The sequence below is a fragment of the Mustela erminea genome, chromosome 18, assembly GCF_009829155.1.
Source record: "Mustela erminea isolate mMusErm1 chromosome 18, mMusErm1.Pri, whole genome shotgun sequence".
NCBI classification, from domain to species: Eukaryota; Metazoa; Chordata; class Mammalia; order Carnivora; family Mustelidae; genus Mustela; species Mustela erminea.
In genome coordinates, this window is record NC_045631.1 from 41,415,554 (window position 1) to 41,438,280 (window position 22,727).

The following is a 22,727-nucleotide window of genomic DNA, read 5'->3' on the forward strand; positions in this document are numbered from 1 at the left end:
TCCTATATCCATGCCCTTGCCATGTGACTTTGTAGCTCCCACTATCAAGAAGAGTCTATTTCCCCTGCTCTTGAATCTGGCCAAGGTTGAGACTTGCTTTGGACAGTAAGATGCGGCCAGAGTGATTACTCTGAGCCTAAGCCTCAAGAGGTCTTGCATATTCTACTCACTTTCTTGGGACACTTGCTTGGGGTAGCCAGCTGGAGGATGAGACTCATGTGCCTCACTCATCCCCCAACGCCCCAACAACACATAGCCAAGCCCCAGAGGCAGAGCCACTAGCCAACTTATAGCTGACCATAGATGCATGAAGGAAAATAGAACTGCGAGTCTACACTGCCAACTGCAAAATCATGAGCTAAATAAATGGTTGTCATCTGAATTCACTAAATTATGGGTTGTTTTGTTACAAGCAAAGGTCAACTTACAGAAAACCTAACTAACACTTTTCAAAGTGGATTCAGTGGGTTCTCCCTTCACCTCCTTTCTGCTCTTTTTTAATCCCAAAGAACAAATCAGTCAAAGCCCGAGTTTTATTTGCAGTAGGAATGCTTTATTAGGAACTTGAAATCAGGCAAGGAGTGGGATCACCCCCAGACCAGACAGTGGAAGAGAGGTCTCCCCAACCCTCCCAAGGGAGGGAGTCAATGGGCAGAGAGAGACCCACTCAAGGCAGTCCCAAATGAGCTCTGGGGCTCGTTGCCAGCTGTGCCTGATGCCAGAAGACAATGAGCAGGCTTCACTGGGAGGCCGCCTGTCTGGAGGACACTCAGCTGGGGCAGGGCCAGGAACGTTTACAGGAGCTCTAATATTGATTCTGGTAGCCTGTGGAGAGAGGAAGAGAGGTAAGAGTGTGAAGAGAGAACTTAGAAGAGGAGAAAGAGAGAATAAGACTTAAAGAAAGAAGGGCACACTGGGAGCAAGGAGACTGGAGCTCAAAGAGCTGGAAGAACCCTGGGGTCCCAGTGGCCCCCATCTAATTCCTAAACCTCTCTTGCAGCGGCCCTAACATATACTCTCTCATTTCTTTTCTTTTTTTTTAATTCTACTTATTTGATAGATAGAGCACAAGCAGAGGGAGCAGCAGATGGAGAGGAAGAAACAGGCTCTGCACTGAGCAGGGAGCCGGATGTGGGGCTCAATCTCAGGACCCAGATATCATGACCTGAGCTAAAGGCAGATGCTTAACTGACTGAGCCACCCAGTCTCAGCCCCAATACCCTTCCATTTCTGAGGATGAAGGTTCATGAGCCTGGCCCTTCCTCCACTCAACAGCAATATTAGTAAATTTCTTATATACTGAGGCAAGGCCTCAAACACATCCATGGCCCTGCAGTGCCACTTAACATACAAAACCACATCAGACACCCTAGAGAAGGAGAGCTCCCACACACCTCAAGGCTTCTCTGAGCTAAACATTCGCAGTTGTGTTACCCAGGCTTTTACTACAATTTCATATTAAATTTTTATTTTATAAAATTCAACATACAAGAGGGAAACTTTCTCTGACCTGGAGACCACTTGACTGTGTGACTCTTCTACATTTAGATTATTATGTTCAGTATCTGTTTTAGATGGTTGCACCATATAACAGACTTGTATGAGCCAACCATTGGCTACAACACCTGAACCTCTTTTCTACCTGAACTAATGCTGATCCAGGTCTCCCCACCCTCATGATGATTAAAAGTACTGGCTGTAGAGACCCACAGAGCTGAGTCCCTCAACTGTTAGTTTTAGGACCTTGAATAAGCTACATATCTTCTCTGAACCTCATTTTCCTTATCTCTAAAATAGGTAAAACAATACCCACCTCATAGTGTGGTGGGAAATATATAAGATAATGCACACTTTCCAACCCATCTCCTATGCTATTGAGACTCAGAACATGTGTAGATTTGGTCCTAGCCTCACCCAAAACTCTGTCAAAATTAATGAATGATAATTCAGAAATAAATAAATGTATTACACCTCACTAGAGTGTATACACCTCCCTAAAATCTAGATCTGTTCAGAATATTCATTTCCCAGAAAGCTCAAAGATACTCAAAAAGGGGTGGTAACTTGACAGCTTAAAACCCATGTCCCCCTGACCTCACAAGCTAGAGTTGTCCCTTACCTTGTTTATCATCACATTCACCAGATTTGGAGGAAGAGGACTGGGACTGAGATGATCTTCCACTTCCTTTGGATCCACTGCCTTCTTCATAGCCACTACCACTTCCTCCTCCAGAGCTACTGCCTCCACCATAGCTGCCTCCACTTCCTCCCCTGCCTCCACTTCCTCCTCCAGAACTACTTCCTCCACCATAGCTGCCTCTACTTCCTCCTCCAGAGCTACTTCCTCCACCATAGCTGCCTCCACTTCCTCCTCCAGAGCTGCTGCCTCCACCATAACTACCTCCACTTCCTCCTCCAGAACTACTTCCTCCACCATAGCTGCCTCCACTTCCTCTCCTGCCTCCACTTCCTCCTCCAGAGCTGCTGCCTCCACCATAGCTGCCTCCACTTCCTCCTCCAGAACTACTTCCTCCACCATAGCTGCCTCCACTTCCTCCCCTGCCTCCACTTCCTCCTCCAGAACTACTTCCTCCACCATAGTTGCCTCCACTCCCTCCTCCAGAGCTGCTGCCTCCACCATAGCTGCCTCCACTTCCTCCTCCAGAACTGCTTCCTCCACCATAGCTGCCACCACTTCCTCCCCAGGATCCTCTTCCATGACTGCCTCCACTTCCACCTTGATATCTATTTCTGCCACCTCCAAAGTGGCTTCGTCCAGATTCATGAGATTCACTGAGAAGGAAAGATAACACAGAGAGAAAAATTAGTGACCCCACATACATATTCAAGGATGGACCTGGACAGAGTCAAGACCCAAATATGAGTCTTCCTAAGGTTTCCTTCTGCAAAGCAGAGGACAGGCCGGGCTGGCATCACAACTTGAAGAGAGAGCCTCCCTCTCCCTGGAGCAAAGACTAGTCCCTTCTCTCATCTTTACCAACCTCCTTTCCCAAAACCCAAATGCCCTGAGGTTCCTTTACATCATGAAGAAGTCCTCAACCCGTCAGACCCTTGTGTACAGGAACTTCCCCAGCTGCCTCTATCTAGAAGGACAGATGTAGTGTCAGGAGCATAGAAATTCTTAGGGATTCCACAGAGTCCCGGGGAACTTACAAGTCCTCCTGGCCACCCTCAAGGAGGTTGCGGTAGGTCTTAATTTCCTGTTCCAGCCGTGTCTTAATGCTGAGCAGAAGGCTGTATTCTTGATTCTGGCATTCAATCTCTTGCCGGATCTCCGTGAGCTGGCCCTCCAGGTTACTGATCTGCCCTTGCAACTGCTGCAGCTGGCCACAGTAGCGGTTCTTGGTGTCTTCCAAGGACTTCTCCAGGGCTGATTTCTAGGAGGCAGAAGGAGGCTGTAAGAGGGATGCTACATCATATCCCCTCCCCTTCCCACTCCAGGGATCATGCCAAGCCTTCGGTGCTTCACCCTGACAGAGGGTCTAGAGCAGAACTACCAACCTTGCTGAGCTGAGACTGCAGCTCAATGTCCATCTCCTGAATGCTGCGCTGGAGCTGGGTCACCTCCTTGTGGTTGGACTCCATCTCCTGGCCACTGGTCATCACTTCCTGCTCCATCTGGCTCATCTGAAAATCCAAGAGCTCAATGAGAACCAGGCTGCACCAGAGACTTCAATGGGCAAAGTTCTGCACCCACCCCCCAGACCTTTACCTCTGGGGCCAAGAGTGAACCAAAAACAAAGACAAGTAATCCTGAGTTCCGGGTCTGCTAGCCAGCCAGGGTAATCAAATTCCCCCAACTGAACATTCCCTCTCAGCAAGGCTTCAAGACTCTTCATACTTGTCCCCAAACCACCTTTCTAACCTTATTTCAAACTGACCCCCAAACACATACACACTATAGACCATACTCTCGTGTGCCAGGGTCTATGCTAAGCACTGGAGGCCCAAGGAGGAAGGGAGTCATCAGAGCTCAGTGTGGCATGAGAGGCATACTATGTACCTCTACTAGATTCTGAGGGCACCTAGCCTTACATGAGTTGTTCATGCTCTGTCTGGTTCACATATGTAATAATCCATAAGCTTCTTGAGGGCAGCAGTCTTATCTGGCTCATCTCTGAGACATCAGGACTTCACATAAAACCTGCTACCAACAAGCTACCCAATAATTGTGTTTGTGGTTTAATGAATGAAGATGGATAGGTGACAGCTGTACTAAGAGATGGAGGGGTGGGCGAATAGAGAGATGGGGTGGAGGAGTGGAGGGATCCGTGGAAGAGAGAGAGAGGTTGAATGGACAGCCCACTCTGCTCACCTGAGTCTCATATTGCACCTCAATGTCCTTGCGGTTCTTAGCACTGATCCGCTCATACTCTTCACGCATGTCATTGAGGATCTTGGTGAGATCTTTGCCAGGAGCAGCATTTATCTCCACACTAACATCTCCAGAGTTCTGCCCAGTCAGCTGATTCATCTCCTGCCAGGAACAAAGGAGATGTGAAGTCAAGGGGTGAGATCCTCTCCACCAACCTGTAGCCTTCACCTTCTCCCTCCCCAGAGGTTCAAAAAGGAGGCACAGTTGTGAAGGTAAAGCACAACCACCTTCATAGGCAGTGCAAAGGAGGCGCTGGAAGTGTCCTCATATGTCAGGGAGAGGGTGTCTCCCAAGCAGTGCCCCATAGCTGTCCCCTCACTGTCTCTGTATTTCTGTTCCTCCCTCTCTTCAATAAGCCACAAGTACCCAGGGCCATACCTCCTCATGATTCTTCTTGAGGGCCATCATTTCCTCCTGCAGAGACTCATACTGCATCTCCATGTCAGACTTTTGCATGGTCAAATCATCAAGCACCTTCCGCAAGCCATTGATGTCAGCATCCACTCCTTGTCGTAGGCTGTTCTCCATCTCATACCTGCACACCAGCCACAGTAGGGAATGAGGGCACCTGTCCCTATAGGGACCTTCAGAGCACTACAGGGTGGGGAAAGACTGATGACAGCAGAGGGAGTGAGAGCAGAACTCACTTCATCCTGAAGTCATCCAGTGTCATGCGAGTGTTGTCAAGATCCAAGAGAGTCTTATTACTGTTCACTGTGATGTTCACAATCTAAAAAAAAAAAAAAAGAGGAGATGGCATGGAACTCGTGCTCCCCTGCTATGATTCCCTGCTGGGAGGGCAAGAAGCCAGGCAGAGCTGTAAGAGATGAGTACTCCATCCAGGAAGACGCTTAAGAGATAGAAGGAACTTCCAACAGCTGGTATGACCCACAGAACTCTCATGGGCTTCAGCAAGGATGTTCAGTGTGGCATTCATTCATTCATTCATTCACTCAACAAATATTTAAAGATATATTACAAAAGACACTGTGGAGTTTAGAGATCAATGAGATATTGCTCCTCAAAGAGCCCACAGTCAACTACCACATCCAAAGTTATCATAGAAGAATTCAAGGAAAGGAAAGATGACATATGGCTATAGGAGATCAAGAAAGACTTCAGGAAGGAGGTGAAAACTGAATTTGTCCCTGCGCAGCTAAGATTCCACATGGATAAATAGATGGAAGAGGTTTGGAGTAGAAGAAACAGGATATCTAGAGGCTGTTTATCAGAATTTGTAAAGGCAAGGGGAACAGGTGGGAACAGCAAATTGGCTAGACTGTGAACTCCTCAAGACAGAGACCAAGTCTGCTACATCACTATGTCTGCCAACGGCAACACTGAGGTTAGTCATTCATTAAACTGACTGAATGAATAAATGGATAGATGGACATTTGGATGGATGGATGAGTGGATAGATGGATGGATGGTGGGAGGGTGGGCAGATGGGGGAAAAATGGGGGAGAATGGAAGAGTGGATAGATTACTTCTATCCCCAGAGTTCTAGATCCTGTTCATCATGTAAACAACTAGCATGTGTACCTGGAAAAATTGAGACAAGCCTCTATAGAGGTCCAGGAGAAGCAGGAAGGAAGAAATACAGCTTCTAATGTCCCAAACTAGAAAGCTCTAAATTCTTAGAGAGTGAGGGGAGAGGCAGGCACAGATTTTCTCCTCTCTTGAGCCATATGACCTACCTGTTTGGGGGCAGTAGCATTCTTACCTGTTTTTCATGTGATTATAGAAGTTTCAAATCAACAGGGACCTAAGAGCTGGTCTGCCCATCCTCTTCATTAAATACATAGGAGAACAGGTGCAGAGAGGGCATCAGGTTTCCCAGGATCACACAGAGAATTGATGGCAGACCCAGGACTGTATCCCTGGCTCTCAGCAGAGCGCCTCCATCTTTGTGCTCCCTCCACACTGCCTCTTCATTCCCAATCTGGCCAGGCCAGGAGGAGACCCCCTACATCCAGTCCCGGGTTCACCCTTGTTCATCTAAGCCTCTCTTCTGCTCTGTTCAGACTCTGAAAGTGAGGAACATGATGGTGAAAGCCTAGAGCCCAGGCCAAAATCCCAGCCCGGTACTATCAAGAACCAAACAGTTTGTTTTTGATGAAAGCATAATGTTTCTTAAAAAATGGATTCCCTATTACCTAAGCCTAGGGTCTAACATCTGACCTTTTTGAAAGATGAAGCATATGAATGTGTGTGTGTGTGTGTAAGAGAGAGAGAGAGAGAAAGAGAGAGAGAGATACAGAGAGACCAGGAGAGAGGGAACAGAGTTTCCCTACTTACCTGGTTTTTGAGGTCTTCGATAGTGTCATAGTAGGGCGAGTAGTCCCTGTGGAAGGTCCTGGGTCCCTGCTTGTCATACCATTCCCGGATCTTATTCTCCAGTTCCTTGTTGGCATTCTCCAGTGCCTGCACTTTATCCAAGTAGGAGGCCAGCCGGGAATTGAGGTCCTGCATGGCGGTCTTCTCATCAGCACCCAGAATACCACTGGCACCACTGTCAAAGCCACTGCCAAACCCCCCAAAACCTCCTCCAGAACCACCTCCAAAGCCTCCTCCAGAGCCACCACCAAAGCCTCCTCCAGAAACACCGCCAAAGCCTCCTCCAGAAACACCTCCAAAACCTCCTCCAGAAACACCTCCAAAACCTCCCCCAGAACTACCACCAAAGCCCCCAGAGCCCCCAAAGCATCCTCCAGAACCACCAACAAAGCCCCTAGAACGTCCACCAAAGCTACCAGCACTAAAGCCTCCCCCAGACATCCCACCGTAGCTGGAGCCAAAACTGCCAGCACCTCCCCTCCCACAGGCCCCAGAGCTCCCAGCTCCATAGCTACTGGAAGAGCTGAACCGGCCCCCTCCTCCACCAGCTCCCGAGCAGCTCATGCGGCTGAAGGAGGACATCATGCTGCCCCCACTGGCCCCAGAGCTGCTGCGGCTCCACGGGGAGGACATGAACTGTCTGCAACTCATGGCTGGCTCGTCGGGTAGGAAGCAGTCGTTGGAGCGCTGCTAGCTCCCGAGTGCAGGGTACCAAGCCATCCCCAGGCCTTCCTACTTATACCCCCAGCTGAAGGTGGCACGCCTAGGTGTGCCCCTCTGTCTGCACCAGCCTCCCCCTTCGGACATGAAGGAGGTCTGGGATCGGGAGGCGGCAGGGCTGCCCCAGGCTCAGCGTCCTTTGGTGACTGCCCGGAGGCAGCCCAGCCTCTCTCCATTGTGTGGGGTAATTTGGTGATATTAGGCTGTCAGGGGTGCCATAAATCAGCTCTGCTGCCAAGGGGGTGACCTAGATCTTGGGGTTTGGTCTCTGGCTGGCCTGACAGCAGGTCTGAGGCTTAGCCCCTCTGGGAGGGAAACTCCCAGGAGCAGAGTCACCTCCCACATTGATGATTATCACTGTCTGCACCCGCCCCTGCTCCCAACTTAGTGCCCACTTGTGGGTGGTAGGACTGGGGTACCAAGGAGTTGTACCCTGCCCGCAGAGAGCAGCCAGTGAGAGCGAGAAGACCAGCCCCAGCCTCTCAGAGCCCCGGTCTGATGGGGAGCCCAGTCCTTGCTCCCAGAGACTCCAGTCTGATGAAGGAGACAACTGGCATGGCAGAGAGGCCAAGACGGTGACAGAGCAACATGACCACCAGCACTCGGAAATGGCAACCGGGGCTCACACAGAAGACGCAGGAGAAGGACCAAATACATAAAGTGGTGCTGGTGCTGGCTGACCTTTGAGGATGAAGGCGAGGGCCTTGACTATCCTGGTCCTCCAGCAGGGCCCAGTAGGTGCTATGGAATAGACCTTTGTTGATTGCCTAGCCCGTACTGAGCACTGGGAGGGATACAGAGATGTGTGGCTTTTCCAGCCCTCCTGGAACTTGCAAGCCCCCTACTCTGGCCAGAAAGTGAGAAGCATGTTCTGGTGAGCAAGACCAGAAGACAGAGATAAGGAAGGTGAGGGGCTCTGGTGCCAGACTACCTGAGTCAACCCCAGCTCCCCACTCACAAGCTGTGTGACTCTGGCAAGTTATGTATGTGCTCCGTGCCTCTGCTCCCTCCTCTGTAAAAGGTTGTTGTTAATGGGGTGCCCGTCTCCTAGGTAGAGACCCATGAGAAGTGCTCGAGAAACGGTGTGACTGCCTCTGGTCATTCAACTCCAGCAGCCCTCTGGACTCTGCCCTCACCTGGATCTTTGCCATCGGCTCATAGCTGCTCTCCCTGCCTCTCTCAGTCTGACTCCTCCTCCACGCAGCAGCCGGAGTGGTCTTTCCAAACCCAGACTTGACCACATCACTCCAGTCACTACCCTTCACCTCCAAGATAAGGTCCACCTTCCTGGCACTCAAGGCTCATACTGATCTTTCCATCCCAGCCCTAACCGCCATCATTCCATTATCGGGGATGATAATGCTCAGGGTTTCCAGTTTGCTGCAATTCAAATATCCCTCCATCTTTTCTACCCAGAGACTCCTACTCATCTTTGGTGATCCATTTGTGTGTCCCCTCTTCCATGAAGCCCTCCTGCATCCTCTTTCTCTGGCTTTGCACTTTGCTCCATTGTTCAACTGGTCCTTGTCCCAGTACCCAGCACCATGTCTCATCCAAGTAAGATCCCAACACTTATGGAGTAAAGGAGGAATAACTGGTATTTCAGGTAGGAGAAGCTAAGATCTAAAGGTGAGAAGAGAGACACCAGGGGGTCAGCAACAGCTTCTGGAAAAGGCAATGACCTCTGGGCTGTAGCTACAGGATGCTCAGGCTTCATAAAGGACCAGTGTTTCTTGAGATGCTTTCAAGCAACACACGGAGACTGTGAAATAATATTGAGTCACTTGGTGAAGAAAACATTCCTTTTTCTATTTTTCAACCTTCCGATCAGTCAAGGAGAAAATCCCAGTTGGACCCTACAGCCCCTTCAACACACCTCCCTAGTTGCCAATCACCATTTCACAAACCAAAGCTGGCCTTGGGCTCAGAACCTACAGGAACCAACAGCATCTAGTTAGAAGTTAAGTATTTACTTACAACATTTCCTTCTATTTCTGGCGAGTGATTCTGATTTTCATTTTTTGGTAGTAACAGTATAGGATTTCCTTCATAAGCATCTATTTGTTAAAATGACAGGTAAGCTGATGTACCAAAATGCAGTAACTATTTAAATGGGGGATACAAAATACTAATGTCAAATATTAAATATCAAATAAAAAATTTTTTATCAAATAAAAAATTAGTCCACAATAGCCGAACTATGGAAAGAACCTAGATGTCCATCAACAGATGAATGGATAAAGAAGATGTGGTATATATACACAATGGAATACTATGCAGCCATCAAAAGAAATGAAATCTTGCCATTTGCGACAACATGGATGGAACTAGAGCATATCATGCTTAGCGAAATAAGTCAAGTGGAGAAAGACAACTATCATATGATCTCCCTGATATGAGGAAGTGGTGATGCAACATGGGGGCTTAAGTGGGTAGGAGAAGAATAAATGAAACAAGATGGGATTGGGAGGGAGACAAACCATAAGTGACTCTTAATCTCACAAAACAAACTGAGGGTTGCTGGGGGGACGGGGGTTGCGAGAAGGGGGGATGGGGTTATGGACATTGGGGAGGGTATGTGCTTTGGTGAGTGCTGGGAAGTGTGTAAACCTGGCGATTCACAGACCTGTACCCCTGGGGATAAAAATTTATGTTTATTAAAAAAAAAAATTTTAAATAAATAAATAAATAAATAAAAATAAAAAATTAAACAGGGAGTTCAAAAAAATCTTGAAGGCATGTGGTGTGAATGCCTAAGACATGGGAAACTTACATACATCACGGGTGGTGGCAAGCGTGTTGTTTGTAAACCTTTCCCAGGCTCCTGCCAAGCTTGCTGGTGAGCCCAGCACCTGCTTGAGATATGACTGGAGCCCTGGGAAGGCCCTAGCCTTTTTTACCTCCTCCCCTAGTCCCTGTATGAGCCTGCCACCCCGGGATGTGCACCCCATGTCCCAGATGCTGGAGCCGGACAGAGGAGGGGTTGGCAGAGCTGGGTGAGCAGGGGAGGCCAGAGCCAGAAGAACAGCCCCTCTGGGGTCCTGCACATGCATGTTCAGCAGAGGCATTCATGTCGAGGTGGGGATGGCCCGAAACATCCAGGTTGGGGCAGTCAGGACCCGCCTCCCTGACCAGAAGCTTCCAACTGGGGAACCCCTACCCAGGTGGCTTTGGTGAGAGAGCCCATTTCCAGCCGGGGTCCAGAGCCCTCCAACTCCTGTCCTCAGCCACCTCCTTCCTCCACCTTCCTGGCGACCCGAACCCACACACAGCTCAGAGCAGCATGTGGCAACCCGCAGAATTCCGGGGCTGCCTGGGTGGGGCGGGAGAGGGGGGTGCAGATGGGGACAAGACACCCATCTGCCAGGGGGACAGCAAGGTGAGGACTTAACAGTTCATGTGCTCGATTGTCACAGCTGGCTCTCCCCTGAATTTTGGACTTAGCTGGTCCATTTTTTACTTACACTGAGGGAACCCTGGCCACTGCCAGCCCTGCTCTTCCCTGAGGGCTACGAAGTCCAGGCCCTTCATCCACGTCCGGGCTGTCCCTGCGCATCTGCTCCAGGGCTTGCCACCCTCTCTCGAGCTCTCTCTCAGTCTCTCTGCTCCCTCCATCCGGCACCCCTCACTGGGGCTCAGGAGGCCAGGCCGTGGAGTGGAGAGAGAAGGGGCTGCCTCCCAGCCCTGGGACCTTGGTCTCAGCCTCCTCATGAGAAGCCCTCCCACTCACGGTTGTCAGGGGCCATAAATACAGTGCGGGCATCAGGGCTCGCCAGGAGGGGTTGATGGATGAATGCCCCACTGCTCCCCACATCTGCCAGTGCCCTCCACATCTGGCCCTACTTCCGGTGTCAAGAGGAGCCTGCTGTGCTGGACAGTCCTACGGCCCGGAAGTGAGGCCCTCCTCCCGTAGCCCCTGGGCGCTGTCCACTCCCCCCACCCCCCACCAAGTTCCCTGTCACAGGGATCCAGACCACGGAAGAGGAGCTCAGGGATGGGGGAGGCTCGCAGAGCCCTGGCCCTCGTGAGTGATTTCTTCTAGCTCACTCTCATACCCTCTCAGGGCTCAGGGCAGCCCTCTGAGTCCCAACTGAAACCCCTCCTACAGGAAACCTCCAGAGCACGAGTGAGAAATGACGCACACTCTGCTCAGGGCACCCTGGCGCCTGAGACCCAGGGCGGGTCCCCAAGGCCAAGGCCACAGTCCACACCTGCCCACCACACCAACCCCGGCAGTGCAGGCCCTGCCCACAGTGGGTGGGGGGACTGGGACACAAGGGGCTGCTCAGATTCAGGCAAACAGAGGAGCAGAGAGGAAACCAGATCCACCTACAAGGTGTTCCCAGAGGGCAGCCGGGAAGGGGGCTGGGGACTGAGGGGGCAAGGACAGAATTCCTCGGGCTTGCCTGCAACCAGCCGCTCACACCTCACACTTGCTGTGTCACTGAGCTCCAGGTGGGGCCCAGGGAGCACCCTGAGTCATCATGCGTGGCTGTTCTGGGAGGCAGGCATGGGCCCGCCGGCCAGGGGCTCCATTACCCATCTAGGCAGGGACTGCTTGCTGGCTCAAGGTCAGGCGCCTTCACCTGTTTGCCAACACTTCTGTCCTCACATCTTAGGTGACTGCCACCACCCCACATAGCCAGAACCCATGACACAAGTGGCCCTGGGCAAGGGAGCCAAGACATACCTAGCAAAGAGGTTCAGAGCACCAGCTCTTGGAACCAGACAGGTCTAAGTCCAAAGCCAAGTTCTTCCACCCATTTAGGGGAAATTGCTTCCCCTCGCTGAATCTCAATTTCCCCACTGTAAGTTGGGATTCTTTTCTTAAGTGCTTGCTCTATTAGAGGCATTGTCCTGAGTGCTGGGGATAAAGTGGTGAGCAAACTGGACATTTGCCCCTGCCTTCTTGGACAGTTATGGGATAAAACAGATCCTCAAGAAGAAATGTATAGTTCAAAACCGGGTTGGTAGAAAAATGGGGAGTATGCAATGAAGATGAAGTCCATCTGGGAGATTGGGGAGGGCCTCCCTGGAAAAAAGACACTTAAGTAAAGAGTGAGTAGGAGTAGGTCAGAAGAGGAGCATCCTTGGGAAGGCATAGACAGCATGTGCAAACATCCTGAGGTGGAAAAGAAGGACATGACTGCAAAGGCAAAAGGCCAGTGTGGCTAAAGGGTTGATGGTAAAGCTTAAAAGAGCTAATGTAAAGCTACTTGTGTGGGTCCAGCACCTAGTGGGACATGTTCCTCTCCATGACACTGTGCCTGCCCCCTAAATTCCCCTGGAACCCTGTGGACAACTTGGGTTCTCAGCCCTCTTTCTTGTTATCAGTCTACCCTTCTGGTCTGTGGAGCCCCTAGTAAGATCAAGGACTTAGGCTCAGTGGGGGTTGGAGAGGAGGGCACACAAAGTTTGGAGGACCATGATTTCGTCCATCACGAAACCTCCAGGGCTCCAGACAAGACCCCATTCCTTTGCCTGCCCCGTTGTATTTAATCCTCACAACTGTTTAATGAGGTAGATACTAATTTTAGATCATTTTACAGGTGACTACATTGAGGCTCAGGGAGGCCAAGTGTCTTGGCCACAGCCACAGAGCTAAATGAAGAGAAGGTAGAACAGGGCTTATGCTCCAGTGAGTGGGAGCTAAGACACGGACACACGGTTCAGGGCTCCTTCTCTCCATCCCCAGCCTCACACCCCTTTTGGGGCCCTCTCTACCTTCCTCTTCACTTGGCCTCTCTCCTTGTTTCAATCTGTCTCAATGCCCCCCCATGTTCCTTCACTCATGAAAGAGCACATTTCAGTAAATATGTGTGAGTAAGTGAATGAATGAATGAATGAATGAATGAATGGTCCTCACTGCCTAGTCCTAGCCCAAAGCCTTCACTCTTGTCTCTGACTCTGTCTCTGTTTCTGTCTCTGTCTCTCTGTCTATATGCATTTGTTTCTATCTCTGTGTCTCTTTTTACCCTTTCTCTCATGCTGAGATGCCCCAAAGTCTGGAAGGGTACCTCCAAGGAAAAAGCTTCCTTTCCCAGGCCTGGCCCTACAGCTGATGGTACCACACAGGGAAGTCCCAGCAGGAAAGTGCTGGCCCAGCAAAGGGCAAAGGAGGAGCTGCTGGTGCATGTCCTATCTGCCCGAGGCCAGGCCCTTGCCCCAGAAGTCCCTAGCATCTTCGTGTCCCCTCTGTGGCACCATCCAAGCTCCGTGAGGTGAGGCTGCAACATCAGGACCTCCAGCCTCCTGGGCCTAGGACGTCCTTGGGGCTGCGTCCTCTGACACTCAGTTGTAGGACTAGTTTGGCTACATTACCCAAATCAGGTACCGGTGGCCTTGAAGAAGAGCCTTTCCCCAAATCAGATAACCACAGGCTGACATGCTACTTAGGCCCATCAAGTTCCCTGGACATAGTTGAGTTCCTTTCACAATACAAAGGGCCCCCAAAACTAAAGAGGACCCAGTATTTCAAGGTGGGCCCATCCATAAGACAAAAACCTCGGAGTCAGCCAGGAAGAAATTCATACTGGTCCCATGGGGCTCTCAGTCTGGTCCCATCCCTGAGCCAGAGCACAAGCCTGGTCAAGGACCAGAGGCCTGAGCACCTGGTCCACTTTCAGTCTGTATGACCTCGAGCAGGACCATCCCTCTAAGTTGAGGAGGTTGGGGGAGCGGTCGCCCGCACTCCTCCAGCACTGCCCCTCTGTACTCTGAGAGGGCGTGGAGAGAGAACCACTGCTGCCAACTGGCAGAGGCACAAGGGAGCAGAGAAGCCACATGACCTGCCCCAGGCCTCCCACAGGCAATTCCTTCTGCCTCCACTAGACTGTGCTGTGGAGTCACTTTCCAGGTTTCCTATGGTTCAAATCCAGGGTGGCTGTCTGGAGGCAGTCTTGCTTGCTATTGTTGTCAGAGTCTGGCCCTGGTCTTTAGGTGGTTCTTGTGGTGTCAGACCTTGTGAACAAGATCATGGGTCAGCAGCAGGACTCAAAGCGTTGACTCCACTCTTCCCAGTGCATTATAGTGGTCAGGGACCCCAGAGAGGGAGGTCTCCATGTGAGCTCCTGGCGTGGCGGCTCTGTCTGCTCTTTCCCTGTGGGGCCCAGGCAGGGTGGAACCCCCTCAAGGCCCACTGTTTGAGTTCCTTCCCTCCCACTATTGAACCTGCTTTCAACAGGGGGCCTCCAGCCTCCATCGTTACCATCAAGCACGCCCACTCCCCCTATATTCCCGGCAAACAGATTTAATGGTAGCCAGTCAACAGGAGGGGAAGTTCACCACACCACACTCAAGTCTAAAAAAATCTCACATTCTCTATTCCTCTAAAGCAGATCTCTTTTGGGGGGTGGAAAATTTAATCGGCCACCACCTCCACAGCAGAGTGATGTCTGGGAATTCTTACACGATCTGGAATGTTCTAGGCTTCCATCCTCATGGGTGACTGTTGACAGGTTTGGCTCTTTTCCCAGGTCCATGTGGACTACCAAATGGGACCCACTCCCCCACTTCCTGCCATACATGAGTTTATTGCCCAACTAGGAACACTAGTCCCTGGGGTCTGGCATCCCTAAGGATATCACGTGGGTCTTATCACACTTAGGGCCACAAAACCATCCCTTCCCAGTATCCAAGGAAACTCCTTCCAACACACTCCTCCCTGAGTGGTCCCCTCATACTTCCAAAACTAATCATTCATCTCCAGAATGGAGCACTCTCCCCCAGACATCACCCCAGATAAACCCTTTCTAATGCCAAAACTCAGGTAAAAAGACATCCCAGAGTTTCAGGAACACAAAGCAGGTCTCTCTTCCCTGGGGTGAAGATGAGGTGAAGAGAAACCAACATCACTTCATTCCAATTCCTAATAACTCACCCTATTACTCTGCCATTTATAGAACAACAACTATGTGCCAAACACAATGCTAAACTCTTTCCTGCATGAGATCATCCAATCTACCATTGGCCTTATGTGGTAAGGGTTTTAATTCCCTATTTTGTAAAAGGGGATCTTTTCCAAATTCTTCCAGGCTAGTCAGTGTGGAAGCCAGGACTCCAACCCAGGGTGTCTAATTCCAGAGCCTAGGCTCTCAAGATCCCAGATCCCTTGCTCTCAAGAACTAAGACTTTCTTTAACCTCGGTCCTATCCTTGGTTCTGCCTAGAAGTTTCATTCACACAGCCAAATGAATGAGCTCTTGAAATTGACACAGTGACTAGTCAACTCTTTCCTAGCTGGAGGCCATGAGCCCCACCCAACCTCTGGAATCTTCACTATGCACTCAGGTGAGATCCTCCTTTTCTCCCCCTTTTCCAGCCCCTTACAGAAAAAAAAGACACTTTCCACCAGAGAAGTCTCCTGCAACCTACAACCTGGTTCTTAATGTGCTTTCAACTTACTGGATCCCCATAGTAACTCCAAGAAGTTGAGTTCACCTTGCTTACTAGATAAGTGAGGAAACGGAGACTCTCCAAGATCACAGAGCTAATAGAGAACAGAACCAGCATTAGAATCTGTTCCCAAAGCCTGTAAAACTACCCTCATCATAGATGGAGAATCACCACACACGAGAGGTAACTCACCCAATATCGTTCACAGTGAATGAGCCTGCACAGTGCCAGGCCCTGTGCTAAGGGGCTTCATGCATTCTTCCAGCAAATCCTCACAAAAAGCCCATGAAGTACATAGTGTCACTGTACCCACTTTACAGACAGGGAAAAGGAGGCTTGGAGATGATAATCAACCTGCACTACATCAACTGATAGCAGGCTGGTTCAGCCCCAGCTCTAGAGGCAAGAGCAGGTGGGATGGAGGGAGACAACTTCTCAATAAAGCATGAGTTCTTACTAGGTTTGTGGACCTCCACTGATAAGTTTAGGAGACCCATGAACCTCATGAGTTATGTGCAAATGTGCGTGTGCTTATTGGGCTGGGGGAGGAGAAAAGATATATAGTTTTCAATATATTCTCCAAGAAATCCCTGATGACAAATTGTTTTTAAAAAGTCTTTAACCTTTCACAGTGCCTGGCACACAAAAGGCATGTTGTGTGCACATTATTGGCAAGTGAATAAACAAACTAATGAATAAGTGAGTAAACAAATGAATGAGTAAGTGAATGAATGTTCCTCCATGCCCTGGGAGACACCACGAACGACCTAGGACACACTTCTTCCTGTATCTTTCGAGATGGTGAAATCCATCCCAGGACCTGAGCCCAGTCCACCCCCAGGCCCTTTCTCCCAGTCCCAGAGGCCGCAGCCAGGTGCTAAGCTCCAAAGAGATGCTTCCCCCGCTTTCTCCCCACCTCCACTCCTGACAATGACCAGGCAGAGGCGGGAGTTGTGCAACTCACAATGAAGCTTTATTGATTGCCAGGAGGGGGAAAGGGTGAGGAAGGACTCAAGTGTGAAGTGCTTGGCGGGCAAGAGAGGGGATCCCCCAGTGAGATCTGTGTCCACATGGGGGGCCTCCTAGGCCTGAGCAATGCTGAGCAGCCTCAGTTCTTGGTGCGAAGGACCTGCTCGTGGGTGGACACCACCTTGCCATCGTGCACATCCATGACCTTGGTGCGGATCTGGCGACTGGAGGAGGTCACTGGGGAACAGGGAACAGAGGGTGTTACCAGCAGGAGACAGGCAGTGGAGAAACAGAGTGGGGAGACCAGGGAGTTGATGGGACTTAAATGAACTATCTCCCTGCTGCCCTCTACCCTCACTATCCCTTAGCTCACTGCCCTATCCTAGCACTGATACCATCAACACATTTTTTTCAGACTAGAGCTCCCTAAGGTCAGGAACAGAGTCTGTGTCCTCATACTGGAGGCTCTTACAGACTCAGACCAGACTGGTTCAGTCCAGATCAACCCAAATGGACTGGTCTCAGGGGAAGAGTCACTTGGGGGCAGGGGGGAGGGGGCGGGCTGTCCTTGGTGCTGACCACCAGAACCATGGAGTCTGCCACAGACACCAGGGGACAGAAGTAAAAAGTAGAGGCCACCAGCTCCTAACACTAAGGAAGATTTAGAAAATGGCTTCTGCTTCCCAAAGAGGTTTATTAGGGATCCTGGGTGAGAAACCTCTAGCTCAGCCCCTCAAAAAGCCAACTCCCTAGACCTGCTAGGAGACAGGAAGTGGAGATGAGTCCAGGCCTGATGAGGAGGAAGGTCTTACCGTCTCTGGAGGACTGAGAGCCAGAAGAGAACTGGGAGGAGGAGAGGCTGTGAAGACAGAAAAGGGCAAGATCATTAGACACAGGGAGTAGAACAGGTGAATGGGGAAGAGGGACAGGACTGGGCTGGAGGGCGGTGCACTCACTGGGCGTCCTCGCCCTCCAGCAGGCGGCGGTAGGTGGCGATCTCCTGCTCCAGCCTTGTCTTCACGTCCAGCAGGATCTTGTATTCCTGGTTCTGCTGCTCCATCTCGCAGCGCAGCTGGGCCAGCTGCTCCTCCACGTTGCCGATCAGGTCCTGGATCTGGGCCAGCTGCATGCAGTAGCGGCCTTTGGTCTCCTCCAGGCTGTTCTCCAAGGATGCTTTCTGTAAGGGAGGGAAAGATCAGGGAGTCAGGGATCAATGAGGGTAGTCACTCCCTCCTGCCGGGTCCCGAGTCCAACCCATGCCTGGCAGCTAGCTCGCCTACCATGCTGAGCTGGGACTGCAGTTCGATCTCCAGGTTCTGCACCGTGCGCCGGAGCTCGGAGATCTCGCTCTTGCCGCTCTGCACCAGCTCGCTGTTGGTGGCCACCTCGCGGTTCAGCTCCTCTGTCTGCAGAAAAGAAAAAAGAAAAAAAAAAAAGCCATTCACACTAGAAGTACCTGGAAGGCCAGTCTTCTGGGTCCCTTCCGCCCAGGATGACACCCACCTTGCTGAAGAACCAGTCCTCGGCGTCCTTGCGGTTCTTCTCCGCCATCTTCTCGTACTGGTCGCGCATCTCGTTCAGGATGCGGCTCAGGTCCACGCCGGGGGCAGCGTCCATCTCCACGTTGACATCTCCACCCACCTGGCCTCTCAGAGAGTTCATCTCCTGCACAACCAAAGCACAGTCCACAGTCAGGATCCTCATGGTGGTTCCCCAGTCAGAGATGTTCCTGGCCTGAGCATTGCCCTCCCCCATCTCAATTCCATCCCTTTCCTCCCATTCATCTTCTAAGCCAGCCCTCACCTCCTCGTGGTTCTTCTTCAGGTAGGCCAGCTCCTCCTTCAGGCTCTCGATCTGCATCTCCAGGTCGGCTCTGGACAGGGTCAGTTCGTCCAGCACCCGGCGCAGGCCGTTGGTGTCAGCCTCCACGCTCATGCGCAGGTTCAGCTCCGTCTCGTACCTGGAATGACCCGAGAGAAAAGGAATGAGACACCCATTTGGGCCACACTGAAGGCTTTGTTCTCTGCCCCCTGCAGCGTCTTCCCATAACCAGCACCCCCTGGGGGTGGTTTAGGGAGTCCATCTTGAAAATGGCATGGTTGGACACAGCACCCATTGATGGCTCTGATCTGAGCATTCCTGGGGGCAGGGAATAAAGCAGTTCATCAGGCTGTAGAACTCAGGGAGGGGAGATGCTTCTGGCCCCACAACCAACAGCAGGCAGGACTCCAACTGCGACTGCCTCCTGCACTTCAAGGGGAGGTGGGGAAGTAGGGAACACCTCTCCCTAAAGCAATGGCACCCAAACCTGGCTGTGGATCAGAATCACTCAGGTAGCCTGTTAAGAATAACTGAATCAGAACTCCAAGGGTGGAGCCCAAGAAGCTTGTATTTTTACAAGCACCCCAAGGGGTTTCACGTGGCCATCCTGGCAACTGCCAGCTCTGTTTAGGGAACATGAAAATGCCCCAGCCTGGGAAGATTGGACATCCCGAGCCACCACTGCAAACTCACTTGGTCCGGAAGTCATCAGCAGCCAGCCGGGCATTATCTATCTGCAGGAGGACATTAGCATTGTCCACAGTGGCCGTGAGGATCTGCAGATGGAGAGGACGCAGGTCGTTGGTCAAACGGACATCACTAGCCAGACTTCATCACAGCCTGAGACATCAGGCTTGCTTTCCTACTCTCACCTGAGTCTCCCCTTCTTCCAAAGCCTTTGCCACAACAGCCTAAAGGAGAAGTCCCAGTGGTCCAGCTCTGACCCAGGACTTTGCTGACTCCTGGTCAGAAGAGTGGCTAGAAACAGCCCTGGCCTTGGAACCAAAAGCCCTTGAGTCACAGCTCCTGGTTCCACCACTGATGGGTTGCAGGGCCTCAGTTTCCCCCACCTACAGAGGAGAGGAGGGACCTAAGATTCTCAGGACTCCCTTCCCTGGTCTGATTCTCCTCTTTGTGCATCAGCCAGCCCTGCCAGTCTTCACACATACCTTTTTGAGCCTGCGAGATTGTGGGACCTCAGGTGGGGCTTTCCCAAAAGAGGAGACCCAGCAAGCCCAGGGGATAAGAAAAGAAGAGGCAGAAGAACAAGAACAAAGATTGAACCCTGGATTGGCTGGATTCCCTCCCTCATCATCTGATTCACCTAATCCACAGAAGACATCAGAGCCAGACGCCCAGAAGCAGGATCAGTGGGGAGGGCTCCCAGGTTGGAGCAGGGGGTAGGGGTGGGGCTGGAGTCAGGTGACACCAGTCCCCCAGGCTCCCTCCTGTGCAGGCCATGTAAGGTGGGTCATCACTGAGTGTCTCTGCTGGGGTTTTGTGCCCCCCCTTCTGTGGGGAGGGGCCGGTGCCAGGGCTCATGGGCGGCAGCCGCCACGGCCCAGACTAATGAGCTAATGAGTGGTTTGGGTGTCTAGCCTGGTCCCGTTACAGCCTCACTCCTCCCCTGTGCTGGGCAACAGGTAGCTGCCTCCTGCATTAGCAAGTGGGCCCAAGGGTTCTAGCCTCAGTTCTGCCACTGATTTGCTGAATAGCCTCGAGCATTTCCCAGCCCCTCTCAAAACTTTGACTTCTCCCTCTGTAAAGCACAAAGGCAGGAAACCCCTGTCTCACATGGCCTGGGGTCTGGAGCCCAGAAGGCCATGAGCAAGGCCAGGGACGCTGACCAGCTCTGCTAGAGGTGTCTAGAGCCAGAAGAAGGGATCTGGGGTTGGAGTCGGCCCTGTCTAGGAATCTAAAGATGCCAGTGGCCTGGGCTTCTATTGTTCCAGTGTGAGGTCGCTGGAATGACAGGTCCTGCTGCCCAACATGCACACCTTGTTCCGCAGATCCTCAATGGTCTTGAAGTAGGGGCTGTAGTCCTTGGTCTCAGCGGGCCTCTGCCTCTGGTACCAGTCCCGGATCTTCACCTCCAGGTCGGCGTTGGCCTCCTCCAGGGCCCGCACCTTGTCCAAGTAGGAGGCCAGGCGGTCGTTGAGGTTCTGCATGGTCACCTTCTCACTGCCCACCAGGAGCCCGTCCCCACCACCGAAGCCACTGCCGAAGCCAGCACCGAGGCCACCACCAAAGCCACCACCAAAGCCAGCACCCAGGCCACCACCATAACCTCCACCAAAGCCACTACCCAGGCCCCCACCAAAGCTGCTGCTGCTGCTGAAGCCGCCACCATAGCCACCCCCCAGGCCGCAGGCCCCCCCAGAAGAATAGCGGGAGGAGGAGACCGACAGGCCCCCGTAGGCGCTGGGGGCCCGGCAGGACCCTCCGGCCAGGACAGAGGACATGCGGCTGGAGCCACCGCCAATGCCACAGGAGCCCTTCATGGAGCTGGAGGAGGTGAACTGACGGCTGCAGGTGGTCATGGTGCCGAGGAGGAAGGTGAGTTGAGTGAGCAAGTGAGCTAGTCGGCAGCGAGGAGAGAGAGGTGCTCAGGTAAGTTGGAATAGGATGTGGGTGCTTTATACTCCTGAGGAGGGGGCGGGACTGGCATTTTCCATTCCCCTTGGCTTTCATCACCCACAGGCCAGTGCCAACTCCCAGTCAGATCCCTCCCCTCCCCCGCCTCATCACGTCTATCATCTTTTACTGGAAACTCATTGTTTGGGGTGTTTTTGGTTTCTCATCCCGCCAGGCGTGATTCACATAGGAGGTGTGGGCCTGCAGGCTATACTTTCCCATCCAGCCCTAGGAGCCGCGGCCCTTGGGAGCCCGAGCACCGGGCTCGGCCAGGCGGCGGGGAGTAGGGCCTCTGCACCACAAACCTGGTGACCTGGGAGAGTCCCAGGAACCAGGTGGGCCTCTGACATCCACAGAGAAGAAGTCCATCACTCCAGGGGGTACCTGGCTGGAAAAATGCCAGCATGGCAAGGTTATGGGAGGCACAGCGATGCCCCCTCGGCATCACCATCTATGGAAAAAGACAAGAAGTTCTTGGGGGTCTTCCCAGATCTGACCTGCTAGGCTGTGCTAAGAAGCCTGTCCCATCCTGGAAACATGCCCAGCCAGTCCAGTGGCTCAGGCTCCCACCCTGCCACCCCCGCCTTGAAGGGAAATCCAGGAGGCTTTCCCCAACCCTGGGCACAGACTCTGAGATCCTCCACACACCTGTGGGTAGGCCCATGGCATTGGCTGGCCAAGGGCAGCTGGCCAAGGACAGGTGGCATGTCAGGCACAGCCAGAGCCATGGTGAAAGAGCATGGAGTCAGACTGCTGCTGGCTCTGCTACGGACCCCCGTGCCACCGAGGACCCAAAAGTTCTCTGAGCCTCAGTTTGCTCATCTGTAAAATGGGGATAAATATCCTCTGCCCTGCCTCATGCAGAGTCAGCCCTGAGAATCCAGCGTGGTAGTGTATGTGAAAAGGGTTGGTAAGCCAAGTGTGGTTAGCAAGGTCTGGTTATCATTGCTGTAACCTAGTCTGGGCCCAAAGAGGGTGGAGCAACAGCCCTGGAACAGGACAGGAAGGCCTTTTTCCTTCTAGCCCCAGGGGTCTCTCAGCCACCCCCTCCCCGGGCCACTGCAGTGGGAGAGGCTGGCTCAGGCACCCTTATTGGAACCCTTTTGGAGCTGGTCTAAGGGGTTTGCGGGTGGGAGGAAATGCAGACGCTGAGAGCAGACTTGCGGGACCCTGACTCCCGAAATCCCTGAGGCTCAGGGGACATTTCCAGGAGTCCATTTGGCTCTGCCTTGGAGATTTGCATATCAGGACCTCAGCTGCCCTGTGTCTCCCAGACAACCTCCAAAGGCCCCCCCTCCAGCCACGCCACGCCCTCCCGCCAGCCCCTCCGCTCCGTGGACCCCAGCAGGCATGTTGGGAGGAATGCAGTCGTGTCTGGGGCTGCCTGATGCGTCCCATCTTCCCAGACAGGCCCCAACAGCCCCCGCTGGAGGCTCCAACGCACTTCCTAGGATCAA

General features: G+C 52.3%; 2 protein-coding genes across 2 annotated transcripts; both read right to left on the reverse strand.

The window, feature by feature from the left end:
• Positions 1–805: 805 nt before the first annotated feature.
• On the reverse strand, positions 806–7,384 carry KRT9 (keratin 9). The gene is made up of 9 exons (XM_032319487.1): positions 7,051–7,384; positions 6,695–6,987; positions 5,044–5,126; positions 4,775–4,931; positions 4,337–4,498; positions 3,523–3,648; positions 3,175–3,398; positions 2,120–2,793; positions 806–825 (listed from the first exon to the last, which is right to left on the reverse strand). Exons 1-9 carry the CDS (start codon positions 7,382–7,384, stop codon positions 806–808), a joined length of 2,073 nt encoding a protein of 690 aa, XP_032175378.1.
• A 9,413-nt stretch (positions 7,385–16,797) lies between these two features.
• On the reverse strand, positions 16,798–21,255 carry LOC116577415 (keratin, type I cytoskeletal 14). The gene is made up of 8 exons (XM_032320598.1): positions 20,634–21,255; positions 19,330–19,412; positions 18,619–18,775; positions 18,319–18,480; positions 18,096–18,221; positions 17,772–17,992; positions 17,628–17,674; positions 16,798–17,052 (listed from the first exon to the last, which is right to left on the reverse strand). The coding sequence occupies exons 1-8, from the start codon at positions 21,174–21,176 to the stop codon at positions 16,955–16,957; spliced, it is 1,437 nt and encodes a 478-aa protein (XP_032176489.1). The 5' UTR covers positions 21,177–21,255; the 3' UTR covers positions 16,798–16,954.
• Between the last annotated feature and the right edge of the window lie 1,472 nt (positions 21,256–22,727).